The sequence below is a fragment of the Rattus rattus genome, chromosome 5 (genome assembly GCF_011064425.1).
Source record: "Rattus rattus isolate New Zealand chromosome 5, Rrattus_CSIRO_v1, whole genome shotgun sequence".
NCBI lineage: Eukaryota > Metazoa > Chordata > Mammalia > Rodentia > Muridae > Rattus > Rattus rattus.
The window spans coordinates 125,254,792-125,273,348 of record NC_046158.1 but is presented as its reverse complement, the minus strand read 5'-3'; the positions used below and the strand labels follow the sequence as shown (position 1 = coordinate 125,273,348).

At 44.8% G+C, this 18,557-nt stretch overlaps 1 protein-coding gene across 1 annotated transcript in view; it reads right to left on the bottom strand.

Moving 5' to 3' along the window:
• Positions 1-6,318: 6,318 nt before the first annotated feature.
• Positions 6,319-18,557, bottom strand: part of Slc24a3 (solute carrier family 24 member 3) — a 407,093-nt gene continuing 394,854 nt past the window's right edge. Inside the window, exons 15-16 of the mRNA XM_032904340.1 lie at positions 12,877-12,942; positions 6,319-8,225 (exon numbers count right to left, since the gene is read on the bottom strand). Of these exons, the coding sequence (XP_032760231.1) occupies positions 8,079-8,225; positions 12,877-12,942 (213 nt within the window). The 3' untranslated portion in view covers positions 6,319-8,078. The remainder of the gene's footprint in view (positions 8,226-12,876; positions 12,943-18,557) is intronic.

Here is an 18,557-nt window from a genome sequence, read left to right as displayed (position 1 = left end):
TCAGGCTTCTTCCCTTGACTTCCTTGATTTCCCTCGATGATGGACTATGACTTCAGTAGATTGAACCGGATAAATTCTTTGCTTCGCTAAATTGCTTTTGGTCAGGCTTTTTACCACACAGAGAAAGCAGACCTAAACGACCACCTGCTGATGGCCAGTAATCCTAGGAGCAACAGGCTGCATGGTTTGTAGCTTATACTGATGATGGGCAGGGGAAATCTGACCACTCATCCTACAAGGCTCGTTTGGCCCAGAAATTACACACATAAATTGTGGAACTTTCTCTGTAGCCAGTTGACCCATGTTGAAACACCAAAGGGACATAAAAACTTTCCAGAAGAAATAGTCAGAGTTGCAACATGGGAACTGCATTTAGTTCCCTTTGAGAGTAATGCAAATAATTGGGGTATCACGTTCATCCCAGGCACACTGAGTTCTAGTGCCTCTAAGCCACGGATTTGCATATGTGTTAGAAATGAATAGATTTCCTGGCCTAGTTCTCAAATTTTTGTTTCTTCCAGATTCTTGATTTCCTCCTGAGAAGTGTTTTAGTGTTTAGTTGGCTGATTAAATCCTGTCAGAAGTATAAAGAGGGTCTTAAAAATAGGAAGGAGCACCTTAAATTCAATTCTGTGGTGACATAGGCGGGCCTCAACAGCTTACAATGCTATCACGGTAACACATTCCAGCCTAAAGATGCCACCTGCAGGGAGAGAGCTTCAGAGCATGGAGCCCTTGGAGAGTGATTGAATATATTTTCTTGCCTGTGGGCTGTTGTGTGGACCACACATGGTGTTCTACCTCTGAAGGGGAAGACCTCATTCTTCCTCCTTGTCCAGCTTACCCGGATTAAGCTTGCTAACAGTTAAAACCACTTCCTGACTCAAAAGAATATTTTCAGTGGGCCTGCAAAATGTGGCTTTTACGGCATTCTGTGGGAACACAGTATGTCCTTTGAGCCTTGTGGTTTAGTCAAGAGCCCATGTCTGAGGAGAGTGCTTTTCACAGGCACAGATCCATGTGTCTGTATCTTCCTTGGGGCCTTTGCTCATTTAACACTTGGAAGTCCCCATCTGAGTCATGAAACTATTTAGATGTATGTACGGTTAAATGCATTCTACTCTTGTGTCTCAGACAAAACTACAAAGGAACATATATGAGTATCTAATACCCTTATTGTTCACTCTGGGACAGGCTTTTGATTTCCTTTTCTGAGACATGGCATCTTTGCCTTTGCTAGATAAATTTAAATCAAAGTAACACATTCAGTAACCACACCTAGTGATGCCTGCCTAGAACCTCAGAACCTAAGGGATGGAGGCAGGAGAATTACAAGTTGGAGGCTAGCTTGGACCACATAGCCAGACCTTATATCAAAACCCTAAAGCTGGGGTGGTACCTCAGGGATAGAATGCTTGCTCCATCCCGGGGTTCAAGGTCATGTGTTTGATCCCTGAGTACTGAAAGAAACACACAGAAACATAAAAACCAAGCAAGCAAACAAACAAACAAGAGAAACAACAAAAAACAAAAACCAGAAAATAGCATATTTATATCAGCAATCTCTCTATCCATGATCATAATGTACAAGTACAAAATACAGATTCCTGTGCATCCATAGTTGTAATGTACAAATACAGGAAAACCATATTCCTGCATTCTCCGTTTCTTTCCCTTGTCATTAGTCTTTTCACCCTGAATGACCTTGACGGTCTCCATCCAGAGCGGTGGCTTTATCTTCGTCTTAAACCATTTTCTTTGATCTAGGTTGGTTTCGATTTAAAAGTGGTTTGTTAGTTGTCAGAGGGAGAGACTGCAGGAAGATTAAACAATATGGTTGACGAAGAGCTGGACGGATGGGTTCTTGTCTACTTTCAGTGGAAGCAGAAGGAAAAGGTAATATTAAAATGGTGAAAATACGACACACCCATCTCTGTGCATGTTTTCTGACACACTGTGGGGCTGGGGTAAGACAAATGTTCCTTTATGTCCCTCGCTAGTTAAGGCAGCAGTTCCCAAAGTGGGTTCTACCCCGACAGCGGTTAGTATCTGGGGGTTGTGAGAAATGAGAGTTCTTGGGTTACCCACAGGCCTGCTGAAATGTTTATTCAGTAAGGCTTCAGCTGATTCCACAGTGAGGTTTAAAAGCACCAACGTAGACAACAAGGTGGACAAGTGCAGACAAACTGGGCTTTTTTTTTTTTTTTTTTTCATAGATGGGAACTGTATAGACTATTTAAACAATCGATGGTGTCTACTTGTGGTGACCACGGTGGGGCTGACTTAGGAGAGACCCATATCTAAGAGCAAAAGTACATTTTAAGTCTCATCTGAAGCATGAGGCAATTTGGTCCACACCCACTGGCAGCGAGAGCAGCACAGACTGAGGAGTACAGTTTTCCTAGTTCACTTCTGAAGAATTCCCCTCCTCCACTCCATGACAGGGAGATGGAATGCCTTCCCTATCTATCTTCAGAAAGAGAGGCATGGCATGGAAGGGCACTTCGCTTGTTTTTTTTTCTAAAATGAGTACAAAATACCAATTTTAGGCCAAAGCATTTTCATACATGAGTGCACTCGTTTTCAGGATGACCAATGGGCACAGGCCAGATGTAGCCGAGAGCGCCTGCGGGGACTCTGAAATTCTTCATTTCATATCACTCCAAGATCTGTGCGTGGGTTTGCCAGAACTCGGAGGCCGTTTATCCTAACAAACTAGATACTGCAGTGCCATCAAATCAGCTTTAAATAAGCAGGATGAGCTGCCACTTACAATGAAACATGTAAACAAACAGAACGAAACAGAAACAAAAAAGTCTCAAGTCTCCTAGGCTGGCGTCAAACTCATTGTAGCTGAGGATGACCTAGAACTCTTAATCCTCGTGCCCCTGCTTGCAGAGCTACAGAATTACAGGCTTGTATCACCATGCCTAGCTGAAGAAAAACAAATTTAATGTATCTGTAGATGCATATGTTTATGTAAATTAAGTAGGAAAAAAAACACTCAGTGGCTTGCCAAATTAAAATTTAAATCTTCCTCTGTGTTACAAAAACACAAGCCAAAAATAAAACAAAATGAGAATAAATGCTGTGTTTAAAATTTCTAGAACTTGGTAAGAACGTTTGCTATATTGAGGTTGAGTAAAACTATTTAAATGACTGAGGTAACTGAGTGTAGTTTATTAAGGGTATAATTATTATATATTACCCTGATCATAACATTTCACCTGAAAAATGTGGGTTGAATTTCTTATCCTTTGCTCTGTGTTCAGAAGCTGAGTAAAAAATGCAGGGTGAAATCAGTTCTGGCCATGGCATAATTTATCCTGTGCACTGCTGGCCTCCTGTCTGCACCAGCATGGCTCCTGGCCTTTTAGATATTGTGGTAGTGCCCACATCTTTCAATGATATTCAATGAATACAATTTTTTCCCTCTTACTTATCAGAAACAAATTTGCTTAATTTTCTTCATTCCTGTAGTCTTATGAAAATAGTTTGACATTTCAATAATTAACAAAAAAAATCTATTGGACAGTTTTTGTATTAGGCAGGCTCCCCCTATTCCCGTGTGTGTGTGTGTGTGTGTGTGTGTGTGTGTGTGTGTGTGTGTGTGTTTGTGCGCATATGTATATGTTGTGTCAACGTGAAGCTTAAATCCAATATGGAAGTGAACTAACTCTTACAAAATACTTGAGATGGGTCAGAACCACTGTTGGAGCATCCTATTAATCAGATAACTATTCCATTTTGAAAAGGTGAAAATAAATTTTGATAAAAACATCTTGTTCACTATCAGTTTCCCAACTTTACTTTTTTCCACCAACTGAATGTTTGTGTGAACAATTTGGGCGGCTTTCGGGCCACTCCACAGGTGATCAGTGACGAGAAGTCGATACTGTTTCTAGTTCATTCTAGGACTCAAAAACTGACCAGACTTTACTGATATTGTAGGCTACTATATTCCTTTAAATGTTTAGATTTTTTTCTTTGAGACTTGAGTGCTTAAAATCAGTTCCAACTTACCGTTTGCAATACATGAGTCTCAGATCCCTCGTATGCAAAATTATGACTGTGTGTTATCAATGCCTTCAGCAAAATGCTTTCAGGAAAGTCCAACCAGCACCTTTATTCCAGTCTCATCATCACGTCTCTCCTCCACATTGGGTATGCGCATGTGTACTGAGAGTTTTTCCTTGTTACTCTCCACCTTGTCCTTTGAGACAGCATCTCTCACTGAACCCAAAGCCTGTTGATTACTTAGACTTGCTGGCCAGGCCAGCAAGGTCCGAGGACCCACGAGCCTCCGCCCGTCTAGTGCTGGGGGAATTATTACACACACTGTCACACCTGGCTTGTCTTTTTTTCATGTTCATGCTGGAGAGCCAAACTCAGGTCCTTCTGCTTCTGCATCTGAGCCATCTCCCCAGCCCACATCATGACATCACAAAACATGCACGTACCAAAGGGCATATCCTCCTAGAGGATATGAAAGGGCAGATGTCACGTTACCGGCATGACTAGAGTGGTCTCCTATTTGGCCTCAGATGCACCAAGAGGTCACATAGGAAACTGTCCTAATGAAGGCATGCATGCTGGCAGTAGCCATATGCAAAGCGAGGACAGTCTGGGAAGAAAAGGCGGGCTTCTTCAGGTACCTCCTTGCAGGGCCAGGTAGGATCTGTTCAGGAGGGCGCACAGGTTCTACCATGCACCTTTCCTTTCTTGGTAGAGGCCTTGAGATGACAGCCTCCAGGGTTACCAGAACAAATCACATCAGAGCACTACGGTGAGGGGCTCTGACGGAACTGTTGACAATGGGAAGTGTTAGGTATGGAAAAGGAGTCTTTTCTTCAATCTTTTTCTTCCACCTCCTTAGCCTCTTTCAAGTAGCAGTTCTTTCAGGAGTGTTAAAATACTTAACATTAGCAAATTTGCCTCACAGGACAGCAGATTCATTGGAAACCACACTCTCAACGGACACCTCAAGAAATAATTGTGCATGGCTGGAATCCAGGCAGAAATATACTAAATTCTCATTTCAGAAGGGAACCCCTCAGTTCCTGGATTGGCAGTCCTCATGGCGGCTCAGCCCAGGATGGATGGAAGGATGGATGGGTTCTCCCCCTTTCATTTTGAGTCAAGGTCTCATTATATTGCTCAGGCTGGCCTGGAACTTACTACGTGGTCCACACTCGCCTTGACCTCTCCCCTTCCCAATTGCCTCCCAAGCACTGGGTTTACAGCTGTGAGCCTCAGGTTCATCCAGGGGATTTTTGCTTTGAGACATTGAGAACTGAACTGGGATTTCTAAAGATTTTACAGACAGTGTGTGTTTTCAAATCAAGCTTCTGTGGGCTGGGGCTGTAGCTCAGTGTGCTGGCCTACCACATAGAGCCCTGATTTCATCAGCAGCAGTGTAGAAGAGATGAGGAAGATGATGTAGAGCCGATCGGTCACGTGCCTTTCTGTGGATGACTTGGAAAGCTAAGTAATGAATACTTAACACCAACAGGCATAATAGAATACCCTAACCGCATCCAAGGTGTATCTGTGAGACACACGATTATGGTAGCCAGATGTCTGAAGATGTAAATACAAAAAACAAAGGCAGGTACCTTGGATATTCCTACCACAGGAATATACATTTTAAGTAGTTAAGTTGTTGCTATGACTTAGATACCATCTTTCTTCCATTTCCTATATAAATTGTGCTGACTTTCAGGCACAATGACAGACCCTTTGGATCAGACTACGGCTTGTTGTAACTATACGTTATGGTCTCTTTTGAGGAACTGGCTTTTTTGAGGAGATACATATTGCTTGCTTTTTTTTTTTTTTTTGAGGCAGAATCTCTTCCTGTAGCCTTGAATTCTGATGATCACCCTGCCTCAGTGCTCCAAGAGCTAGGATTCCAGATAGCATGGCCAATTCAGAAAGGTCTTACTTTTCATGAAACTTTCTAACATCAGGATGGAGAACTTGGGATGCGTTAAACATATCAGGGCTCTGGTAATTTTCCTTTTATGCCCAGCATAAAGAAGGGAACCCGAACATAATGTCACACGCACAATACCACAGGCAGAATTCTAGAATTCTGTGCATGACACAGATCCAAAAACCTCTTCAAACTTCAGACAGATCCACTATTTGCCAGTTCATACCTGTTATTTCCTAGTCAGTCTTGCAGCTAAGTCCAGCTAGAATAAGTAAGTAGAGGCTACACCTACCCGGCCCCATAGCTCTTCCAGTCACTCACCTCCTGTATGCTCTCCCTGCTATAAAACAACGCCAGTCTAGTCGAGAAAGCAATACACTGTGTTTGAGGGAGGATACAGAACAGAGAAGTTTATTTTACACCATTCGTCCAAGAAAACAATCGCCATAAACCAGTGCAAAATGTGCAACCAAATCAGTAAGTGTGTCTTAGCTCTGAGAGCCCAAATGGGTGATTTCCACTCCTGGTCCTCGGTTGACGCCGCCCCTTGGCTTGCAGCTCAGACAGAAACGTTCAACCAGTCTGTAGCAGGTTATTTTTTACAATTCAAACCAGGATGTGTACAAGGGACCGGGAAAACCATACCGAATGGATGATAAGTGATCAGTGCTTAAAGTAAATACAAGGGAGAGCACGGGCGGGCAAGAATCCACAGTTTCAATAAATACAAGTGTAACAAGCATGGGTGTATCTCAACTTGGTGGAGTTATTCTGCATAATAATTCAGCATCATAGAAAAATCTAGCAGGGCGGTTGAGCAGTGATTGGCGAAATGTTCACAATAACTTGTGCCCTTGAGCCAGTCTGAGGTGAACCCATTCTGTGGTTTTCAATGCAGCAGTTCTCTGCTTCCTCCCTCCCTGGCCATCCCTCTGGGACGGGAGGGGTGAAACTGGCTAGCTTGTTGGTGGCATCCTGTGAGGAAGGATGTTTGCTCAAGAGCCAGCTGTCAGGGTCCAGTGTACTCGATACCAAGTGGCAAATTGGGACTTCATTGACGACATCTGTGCAAAATGTGCTTCTCTTCATTTTCCAAGAAACCAGTGTCTGTAACTTCTGTCCAGAGCACAGTGATAGCCTCTGGGGTCACTCCCTGTCACCATAAATGCCAAGCAACAAGAGCACATGTCAAGGACTCACACACTGGGGAAGTTTCTGTCGTTGACTGCCTGGTGCCTTACAGTTAGTCAGGGCCTTCCTGTCAAAGGCCTTAGGCAGGCGAGAACTATTGCTTGAAAAACTAGAAAGAACCTAGTGGGAGGGAGATGGGCATAGTGAACATGTGAGAAGCAGGTTTCTTCCTCTAACACCTTACACCCCCCACCCCCAGGTGAAGCCTTCAGGACTTTAGTGATGTGTCCTTGAGCAGAAAAATGTCATGTCATGCATCTATTCCTGGTGGTCTCGCTCAGTGGTTTCCCAACTAATTATTAAATTCCCAGCGTGCCTGGGATTCTCCCCCAGGAGACAGTACAATCTGTGGATCATCTATTAAGCCAGAGCCCAGTGAGAGAAGACTTGGGGGGAGTCCTCTGTCTCTGAAAGAAAAGTAAAGAAACAAAGAACTCCCTCAAATTAAACCATTTCCCAAACCCGGTAACCTAGGAATCACTCCCAAACAAAACAAACCCAATACTTCCTGCCATCAACGGACCCTCTCCTGTTTCCTCAAAGTCTCTGGTCATAAATTAGGGTATCTTCTGTGAAATAACTTAAAAAAGGAGGAGGGATTGGAGTAAGTTGTGCCTGGCTTGGGCCAGTTAGCAGCCAGTTTTGTTCTAGAATCTCAGTCACTGTTCAAATATGGAGCTTGAAAATTCATGTGGAAGTTGGACGTCTTCACACGGAAGAAGACACAGGAATGGGGTGGGTGGGTGAGGGGGGCTGGCTGGGAGGTAGGACCAAGGGGGTTTGGGAGCAAAGGAGGTGGCAGGGAGAGCCTAGACCACCAGGACAGGCCTGCGGACAGCACGGGAGAGACGGACGCCGCGGCCGTTGAGGGGCCGCATGACTCGGGTGCGGCCGGGTCTCGTATTGCACAGAAAAGAAGGACCTGGGCCTCGGCAGGTGGCCTGGCCAATCATTAGTCCCCACACATGGGCAAGTTCACAAAGGTGAACACGTTGAACTCCGTCATGATGGAGAAGCAGAGGAACACGCCATACAGGAAGAGGCATCCACAGCCCAGCTTCTTGTCCAGCTGCCACTTGTTCAGGTGAACGCCAAACACCTGGAGCATACAGAATAGGTCAGAGGGTGTCTGGAGGGTGGCATGGGGAAGGGGTGTTGAGGGATGGGCCTGAGCCTGCAACATCCCTGAAGAGTAGGAACATTAAAGTCAAAGAGAGGAAGCTAGATCATGTAGACGGATGGCCATCATGTTAACAAAATTGACAAGTCCAAAACCTCAGAGTTGTCTAGGTTCATTCCTGGCCTCCAGCCCCATAGACCTCTGTGTGTGGCACTCGGGATCAGCCTCTTTCACCTTTCTAAGCCCTAGCTAATGCCTGAGGACACCTTCTATATCCCTGAGCCTCCCGTAGCCAACTCTCTACTACCCATGAACCTCTTCCCATTGCTGTGGATGGAGGTGAAGAAGTCGTCCACAAACTGATGTTTCCAAATAATTATTTCTCTCCTCCCACAAAACCAAGAGTGAAATCTTTTATTTCCCAACTGGCTTGGTTGCTGTCCATCATGCTGCCCTGGTCACCTCTAATCTCTCTAGTTTGGTGTCCCGACTCACCCTCAGAGCCTGCCACTGTACACCTGTTGTCTCCACAGTGGACCCTTACAGAGGATCTTTACCACCCTCCATCTTTGAAGTTCTTGCATTCTGCACCGGTCACCTACTGGTGACTGAGTTTTCTGCTGAGCCTGTTAGCCACATGTGTCTACCTATATTTACATTTAGATGAAATAAGATACAAAATGCACCCTCTTGGTTATATTGGCTTCATGTTAGGTATTTAATGCTGCACATCCGGTTTTTATCCTGTGGTGCATGTACAGCTTCTTCATTTGGGGCAGTGTCCTAGTCTTGACCCTGTTGCTATCTGTAGCAGAAACACCTAATACCTTGGTGTCAACACTCCTATATTCCTTCCTTTCTGTCTTATTTCCATGGGTACCTGTGATGGTTTGTATATGCTTGGCCCAGGGAGTGGCACTATTAGGAGGTGTGGCCTTGTGGAGTGTGTCGCTGTGGGCATGGGCTTTAAGACCCTCATCCTAGATGCCTGGAAGTCAGTCTTCCACTAGCAGTCTTTGGACGAAGATGTTGAACTCTCAGCTCTGCCTGCACCATGCCTGCCTGGATGCTGCCCATCTTGGTGATAATGGACTGAACCTTTGAACCTCTAAGCCAGTCCCAATTAAATGTTGTCCTTATAAGAGTTGTCTTGGTCAGGGTGTCTGTTCACAGCAGTACCTAACTAAGACAGTACCCAACTTCCACAACTTTGCATACCTCTAGGACCTAAAATGTTTGGGCAGTCAGTGTAGTGGTTTGAATAAAAATGGCTGCCAAAGGCTCTTGCATTTTGAACACTTGGCCTCGAGTTGTGGGACTCTTTAGGAAGGATTAAGGGGTGTGGTCTTGTTGGAGAAAGTACCACAGGTGGGCTTTGAGGTTTCAAAAGTCTAGGTCATTCCCAGTGTCTGGCTCTCTCTCTACTTCATGCTTATTCATCAGTCAAAAGCTCTCAGCAACTACTCCAGTGCTATGCCTGCCTGCAGGCCTGCCTGCTACCATGGTCCCCATCATAATAGCCCTGTATGTACTCTAACCCTCTGAAACAGTGAGCCCCCAATTGAGTGCTTTCTTTTTCTAAGTTGCTTTGATCATGGTGTTTTATCTTAGCAATGGAAAAGTAACTAAGACAACCAGAGTCCCATGGGCTTTGCCCATCTTGCCTCTCTCCTCCATTCTGGACATTCTTTCCACTCCATCTGTTAAAGCTTTGGGAAAAGTCTCTGGTTTTTCTTTCATTTGGCATCCTTGCTTGCTCGGCTAATCCAGGATCCTTCAGTTCAAGTCGCATGTCCATTCAGTCATCCTGGATATGCACAGCTCACCACAAAGCTGGTGAACGATGCCCAGCCACACTGATAGTGCTTTGACCTTAGGTTGGCGGTTAATACTTTCAAACTACGTCTCTAGCCTCCCTGGGTCCTCCGATGGCTCCGTCTCCCCTCAGTTCTGTGACAATGCCATCTCTACCTTCACTCCCTCCCACAGGCTTTCTTCACTGTATCTGCCGAGCTTCTCTCCTCTTAGGGGGATGCCCTCCTATCCCCATTCACAGCCAACTTCGTATGTTCACTGGACCATGTGCTTAAAGCTGTCTCTCTGGCAGTTTTCTTTTCTTTCACTGACTGCTATGTTTCCTTCTCAACCCCCGGATTATTTGGGTGGGTTGGAGGGGGGTGCAATCATTGCACCTTTTGCTATGAAGGCAATACTTGCCATAATTTTCCATTTCTCAGCCCCCCAAACCAATCATCTTACAGACAGTTTGAAAGAGTTATGAACACAAGGTATTTAGCCTCTTACTCCATTCTTCTAAGCTTGTTCCCCTTAGCTTGCCTTACCGCAAACTGCTCTCACCAACGGGACAAGCACTATCTCTAACTTTAACAGCCAATATTTGGGATGTGACTTGCTCAGAACATCTGGCCACTCTTTCTGTCTTGAGCCCTCATGTTCACTTGGCTGCCAAGGGGCCACACCTAATGCTTTCTTTCCCATCCAATGACTGTGTTTTCTCTGCTTCTTTGTTTTCTTTCCAGATAGGGCCACACTAGGTAGCTTAGGCTGGCCTGAAACACGTGATCCTTCTGCCTCGGTTTCCTAAGACTCCTTCTCTGTTTCTTTAAGTATTTCATACTCATCATTTTGATCTCCAAGGGTCTGAGCCCTCCCTGCCTCCAACCACGGGTCTCTCATGTTTTCTGACTACATTCACTGTCTTGGGGAAATCTCACAGACCGCAGAGCTTCTAACTAGATCTACACCAAACCACCCTATCTAGGACATTTCTGCTAAATTTAGCTTTTTATTTCCACCACCTCTCTTGCTCTTTCTTCTTGGAGGTCTAACAGACATTTTAAGTGCAAGATGTTTGAAATTTTGTATTCTTTCCAAGACTACTTTTCTCTCATCAAGTCCATTTCTATAACTGGACAAGTGGTTAGTAAAGCCTCCGATAGACTTGCACAATGACAGAATAGCCTAAGGAGACAGAGAAGGCCTACACATGTACTGTATTTCCATCTGGCTGAATCTATGGTCTACATGGCACCAATAACCATGGGTTATTTAATGTCCCTAGGCATTATCCTTCCTCTGTATAATGGAGTAGTAATAGTGACACCAGGGGAAACATGCAAAGGACTGAGCATAGTGTGTGGCTATTAAGGACATCATAACTTGGCTAGACCTAGTGTGGGCTTGAAATCCCTGCTACCTGGGAGGCCAAGACAAGAGGATCACAAGTTCTGTACAACTTACTATGACCCCACTTCAAAATGTTAAGTAAAAACAGCAGGATATACAGTTCAGTGTTAGCCCTTGCCTAGCATATGCAAAAGCTCTGGGCTCAGGGCGCAGGAAAAGAATAAGTACAACTCTAAACTTAGTTCCCATAGACGAGAAACTTCCTAACAATGAAAGGCTCAACTCTATAAATGCACACGCGTATGTAAGGCAGTATTTGACTATGTAAAATCTTGACATTAGACCCATATTCTAAATTACTGTTCTTCCTTCTTGCTGGACCTTATGGCTCCTCATTCCTTGGCATATTATGTTAAGAACACACCAGGTGAGGTGCAATGACTTGGAGCACAGAGGGAAGAAAATACATTGTGTTTCAATACTTACTAGGGTAAAAATTCAACAGCCAGTTTGTATGCTAAGGAATACTTCAGGTAGAAATTTATTGCTGCCAAACAGAAAGTCTAGTTGAGAATACTGAATCACACAAATGGATGTACTGACCAAGATGGTGAGTGTGGTAGCATTAGAAGTGCCTTGCAATAAAATATATACTCTTAGTCTCTGAGTATGGGTCAAAGACAAGGAATGATGGGGGTGTTTTACAGTCTAGAAGGATCAATAACATGGAATCTAGTTTAGTACAAAAGAGGGAACACCTTCTCTCTGTGTGTGTGTGTGTGTGTGTGTGTGTGTGTGTATGTTTGTATGTGTACGTATGCGCACATGTGTAGTGCATTTGCAGGTCTGTGCATGTGTAAAAGTAGGAGGTTGATGCTGGGATGTCTTCCTTGATTACTTCTCTCCCTTATTTTTTCAACAAGGTTTCTCACTGAACCTAGTGCTCACTGTTTCTTGGCCAAGCTGACTGGCCATGGTGGCCCTGGAGGCCCTTGGCTTTGCCTGTCTTTGTCTCATAGTGCCAGAGTTACAGGCATGCATCGCAATGCCTGGCTTTTATGTAAATTCGGAAGAATTTGAACTCAGGTCCTTATCCTTACACAAAGCACTTGAGCCACTGAGCCATATTCCTAGCCCAAGTCTTTGCTTTTAATTGTCTGATTGAAGACCCAACCTAGGGCATTCTAGGAAAAGTGTCCTACCACTATACTTGTATCACTCCAAAATATTTAAGGTTTGACAAAAAATAGGACCATGCTTCTAAGAGGCTAACTCGTTTTAGAAATGGAACTGTTCCAGCTGGTTACTAGGGTTTTTTGTTTGTTTGTTTGTTTGTTTGTTTAGAAGAAATAGCCAAGAGATCACATCTGGATGTCTACCCCATTTAATGGAGGCCACACACGAACCCATCTGTCCTCCAAAGTAAGCAAGGGGAAGAGTTGAACATGAACACCTCAGAGTGGGAAGAAGTCACAAAACCTACCGTGACAAAGACGGAGGCCAGGAGCAAGCCCACGGAGTAGATGAGCCCTCTGCTGTTCAGCCGAATCTGTAAGGAAGGAAGACCAACATTAGGCTTTCTGCATCGGGACCCTGCTTAGTGCAGGCCATTTAAGCAAGCCTGAGGAGCGATGATTCCGAATTTCTCCTCTAGAATGGAAGCAGACAGTGGCAGGGCAGCTGTGCGTTCCCAGGGACGTGTGCTTTCCCAGACACACAGTTTTCTTTGCCAGCTCCCAGCCCAATCCTGACCTGACTGTAAAGGCAGGGCCCTACCTTTATCAGCCCACAAACACTCAGACTCTCCATCACGTTGTGACTCTTGTCAACCACACTATCCTGTTGACTTCAGGTGACATTTAGTTTTCTCAGGGTAAATTATGTTCCCAGGGTAATTTAGGTTTAGGGTGAATTATGTCACCCCAAAAGTGATGGGGAAAGATGGACAAAGTTTATTTTTTATTTCTCACATAGTTTGTTTGAGAGAGATACTATGTGATTTACAACTCAGTTGAGAGTTCCACTGAACATGGCTGCCAGTGGATGGACTGCCACTTGAAAGGGTATGCTCTTCCTTCTCCTCAGCACTTGGCTGGCTCTACTCAACAGATGTGAAGCCAAAGCCATCCGAGACGCTACCAAGTGGAGAAACTTCAATGGCAAACCATGCTATGAAATCATCTAATCCCTTGATGTTTTAGTTAGAATTTCTATCCGGTGAAGAGACACCATGACCATGTCAAATGTCAACTCCTATAAAGGAAAATGGCAGACATGTTGCTCGAGAAGAAGCTGAGAGTTCCATATGAAAAATACAAATGATAAATTATATATGTAAAGATTTTATCTATGACATGAAAATAGAGGTGGGGAGATCTGAGCAGTGGTCGAGGAGTAGCAAGAATGTGGAGGTAGAGAAAAAAGAGGGTTTAGTTAGGAAAGCATGCTCATTTTATATGACATGCCTGAGAAAAACGTCCTTAGGAAACTCACCACCATGTGAAATCAATACATATTTATATTTATATACATATAAATACATAGTTTTATATATAATATATATAAATATATATAATATAAAAATATAACATAAAATATAATAATATATATATATATATATATATATATATATATATATATATATAACTATGCCTGCCTACCTGCCTGGCTGCCTGGCTGTCTGCCTGCCTGCCTGTCTGTCTGTCTGTCTGTTCGCCTGTTTACCTGTTTTACTTCCATCACCCGGGTAACCCAGGTAGCTCTCATTGCAGGCAGCAGAACTAATCTCTGGGGTCCTGGATGCCAGACAAAATAATCAAACTCTTGTCATTTCTGCATCAGCTTTGCAAAAGCCTTTGGGCTTCAACTCTGTACAGAACTGAGTTTGGCCACCCCCCTGACCCACTGCCTCACAGAAGGGAGGCACCGCAGGTTCAAATGCAGAGTCTTCATGGCGAGGATGATCTGATCGCGTGAGGCCTGCTTCAGATTGTTCGGTTCTGAAGTTTAGGGCTGTTTTCATTTCTTGTCTTCAGAAACACTCAGCTTCCTTTTCCAATTCCTTTTTTGGCAAGTTGTGAGAGAGGAAACAGAAGTCTGGCCGCTTCCAAAGTCAACAGGCACGCAGCCCACACAGCACATGCATGTTTTCTGGTACGGATGCACAGGGAAACTCATTCATCCCCAGTTCCATACATTTCTGTTTCACATAAAACAGTTCCTGGTGTCTCATGGCATTCAGGGATCTAAGAACCCAAGTCTAAAAAGATTCCATTTTCCCCATACAGGGGCGAGGACATCTTTCTTGATGGTCTGAAGTGAGCTTTACCTCTGAGAATTCTCTTGGAAAAATAACAAAGGCTTTGTTTGTTGCTTGTCACTCCACCCCTAATTCCTTCCTTGTTTTATGAGACAGACTTTTACTGTATAGCTTAGGCTGGACTTGCAGTCCTACGTTCCCGTCTCAGCCTCCCCAGGGCTCTGGGTTTCCTCAGTGGGCAGTTCTAACACTTGTTTGGCTGTAGCTTTCAAGAGGATGTTACTAACCCTGGCTTTGTGCTGAATGTTATCATTGGGCGAGAGTGTCTTTCACTGAAGAATTTACTGGGGGAGGGGAGGGTGAAAAAGCATACGAGCCCCAGAAAAGTTGTCATCAACTTGCATTCTTACCTGCCCTTGTCTCTAAAGGGTACTCACAAACACAGTGTCCAAACATACTAGGGACCTCTCCACAGGGTAAGTGGAGACTTTTATTCTTTTTTTTTTTTTTTTGAGACTTTTATTCTTATTTGACGACAACTTAGCAGTTTATGTACCCGATGAAAGGTCAAGTCTGTTCTTGGACTCGGACCTTAGACTCTAGCCTTCCTTCCACCTGTCAGGCCAAGGGAAAAGCCAGGGTATTCCTCTCACCTATGAGTCCTTGGAAGTTCCTACTTGGCTTTTCTTGTCTATCAGTTTTCCAAGTCCTGAGTAAATGAATCATGGGAGCCACAACAGCAGGTGGCACTGGCATTTTCCATTCCTATAACAAAATATCTGAAACTATTTTTATAAAGAGTAGATGTTTGCCTTGCTGCTCTGGAGGCTGAGAGGTCTAAAAGCATGGCTTCAGCTGCTGCTTGGCATCTGGCAAGGGGGTATCTTTGCTGTATTATAATGTGTGTGTGTGTGTGTGCGTGTGTGCATATGTGTGTGTGCATGTGTGTGCGTGTGTGCATGTGTGTGTGTGCATATGTGTGTGTGCATGTGTGTGTGTGCGTGCATGTGTGTGTGCATGTGCGTGTGCATGTGTGTGCATGCGTGTGTGTGTGTGTGTGCGTGCATGTGTGCATGTGTGTGTGTGTGTGTGCATGTGTGTGTGTGTGCACTTGTACCTGTCTCTGTGTGCAGATCATCAAATGATTGGATAGAGCAACCATTTCCTCAAGTCTTCAATGAAGACTGTTCAGTATTTTCATGTATTTTTTCGTGTGTTGGGTATTTTGCCCGTGGCTATGTCCATGTACCATGTGCATGTAGTGCTCACTGAAGACAGAATAGGGTTTCAGATCCCCTGGGATTGGAGTTACAGAAGGTTATAAGACACCATGTGGGTGCTGGGACTCAAACAAGGGTCCTCTTGAAGAGCAGCCAATGCTTTTAACTGTGGAACCACTTCTCTAGTCCCCTTCTTTTTCTTAACAAGCTACAAAGGCCATTGTCTGCTTGACCTTTTCTAGCCCCTTTGCCTCCGAAAGGTCCCACTTCCAAACACCATTACCTATGACTTCTAGGATTACTTTTCTAGTGATAAGCATTTGGGGAACATTGCACTGATCATACACCCCATTCCTGACCTCTAGATGGCTACCGGCTACCTCTGATATCCAGTGCCCTGCTCTGCATCTGCAGACTTCTTCCTGAACTGTTGAACTCCAAGCATCTATTCCCCATGGTAACTCCCAGGATCAGGTGTAGCCTCAGCTTGCCGGCCCCTCAGATGGGTCATTCGAGAGAGGGCTATTCTGTTTGCCAGAGCTCCCTTGTTGCCTATCAATGCTGAAATTTTCTCTCCTGGAGGGAGTAGGGTACCCAGGAAGAAAGCAATACTTAGAAGTCTGAGAGAGCTCAAACTGAGCAGGATCCTAAGGCTCCTTTCTCTGGTATTATATAACCATTGGGACTACCCAAGAGAGGAGAGTCTTTGTCCTGTCCAACTGCATGCATGTTTGGAGAATGCATGGCTATGGTTTCTGTGGTCTATCAGTGTGCTTTCAGTGATGCAGCTGTCCTCGAGTCATCCATGTGTCTGTGAGTAGCCCCTCACCCACACTCCTGTAAGCAACCCAGAAACTCGGTGGTTCATCAAGTTGGACTTTGGTATAGTTGTTAATTCGGTCTGTCATTGCTGCTCCATCTAGAGTGAAGAGAGTCTTCCCAAGAGAGTCTCACACAGTGCCCCTCTGTAGGGATGTAGCTGTAGTTGTCTCTATGGTAACTGGATTGTTAATACAGCTGCTGTTGGCTGCCTGCTCATCCTGCCTTACTTTCCCACTCCCACAGTGGCATTTCCTGGCCTTCCTGAAGCAACTCATCTGAACCTTGCCTCAGGATTGCATCATCTCTGGGCCACTCAGACTGATGAAAAATGAGACCCAACAGCTCTCCTCATCAGCCTTTCTACAGTAGAATCTCTAGCCATCTTTCCTTTTCCCAAACACAAGCTGGAATCCAAGAACCAAGTGTGTAGGGATGGGTGATGTTACTACAGCTCCCAGGGCCTCCAATATGACATCCGTGACGCGTGCCATCCACTAAAATGCCACCACATACCTCCAAGTTGTTTGTCCAGGTCATGTGAAAAGGCAGACTGTCCCTACCAGTGGCTGCCTTTCCTATTTTGACGACTTCTATCACGGAAATGCATCCACCTCAGCCAGCAGGACCCTTCTGCTGTTGAAGAGCTGTAAGCAGTGGCGACTCAAGCTCATAAGAGCCAGCTGGAGTGCTGCTGTGACTGTGGGGGCTGGGTTAGGGGTTTTTAAGGACAGGAAGGCTGGTTCTAGCAAACACAGTCAGGTTCCAGGTACTGGAGATTAGAGTAGGATTACTTGCTGAGAAAGGCAGGCAACAGTGACAGGGGAAGATATCAAGAACTGACTGGGCATCCTATAGAAGTCCTCTGATGGCAGAGAGGTGTAGCTCCTGCCCTCTGCTAGAGAGCAAAGAGAAGACACATCAGAAATGTCAGCCCTGGACTCTTCTAGAAGACATCTGGAGATGGCGGTGGTGGGGTGACAAGTGGCCTTGGGGTCTTTGGAAAGGCCTGAAGCCTTCTGGTTCTGCCGACTCACTTTTTGCAGTTCCCTCCTTTCTGTTTGACCACTCCTCACCTTCCTTTGCCCCATGATTTATTTTTCTACACATTACTAAGACATGGCTCTGGCTTTCTTCTCTGTCCCCACTTATTTCCTTTATTAGCATTAGCCCCTAAAGGCTTTCTACTCCTGGTAACTTGCACATACTCCCAGTCACAAAGGCCCCTGTGGAATTTCTCACAAACTCCGTACCAATTCACTGTCTACTTCACATTTCTACCACAATCGCCATAATCTTATTTCTTTCCCTTTTTATTTGAGACAGAGTCTCACTGTATAGCCCTGGGTGAACTGGAACCCACTATGTAGACCATGCTGGCCTTGAACTCACAGACCATGCTGGCCTTGAACTCACAGAAGTCTGCCTGCTTCTCCCTTCTGAATACTGGAACTAAAGGCAAGCACCACCATGCTCTGCTTATAACCAGTCTTTCTGAACAGCAACATGATCTTTACCTCTCAAATACTCACGATTCTTTCTCTTACTACGGTTTACAATGTTCTTTGCCACATGGTTGCTCTGTCTTTACCCCAGCTGTAGGAGCTTCCCTGGGTGGAATGGGATCCATCAATGTGTCAAGACTTCTCTCATCTTGGTCTTTTACAGGGTGTTTTGTTTTCCCCCTGCCACGGGGAGTCTCCTCAATATGCTTGCTCAGAAAACCCCAGCCTCAGAAGGAATGCTACTTTCTTATGAGTGTCCTCTAGCCCTGCCTCACGACACCGTGCATTCTGCACAGTTACCCTCAGAAGGGTAAGCATCACGTGCTTTGTTTTGATTTGTTTGGATTTACTTGGCTTTTCC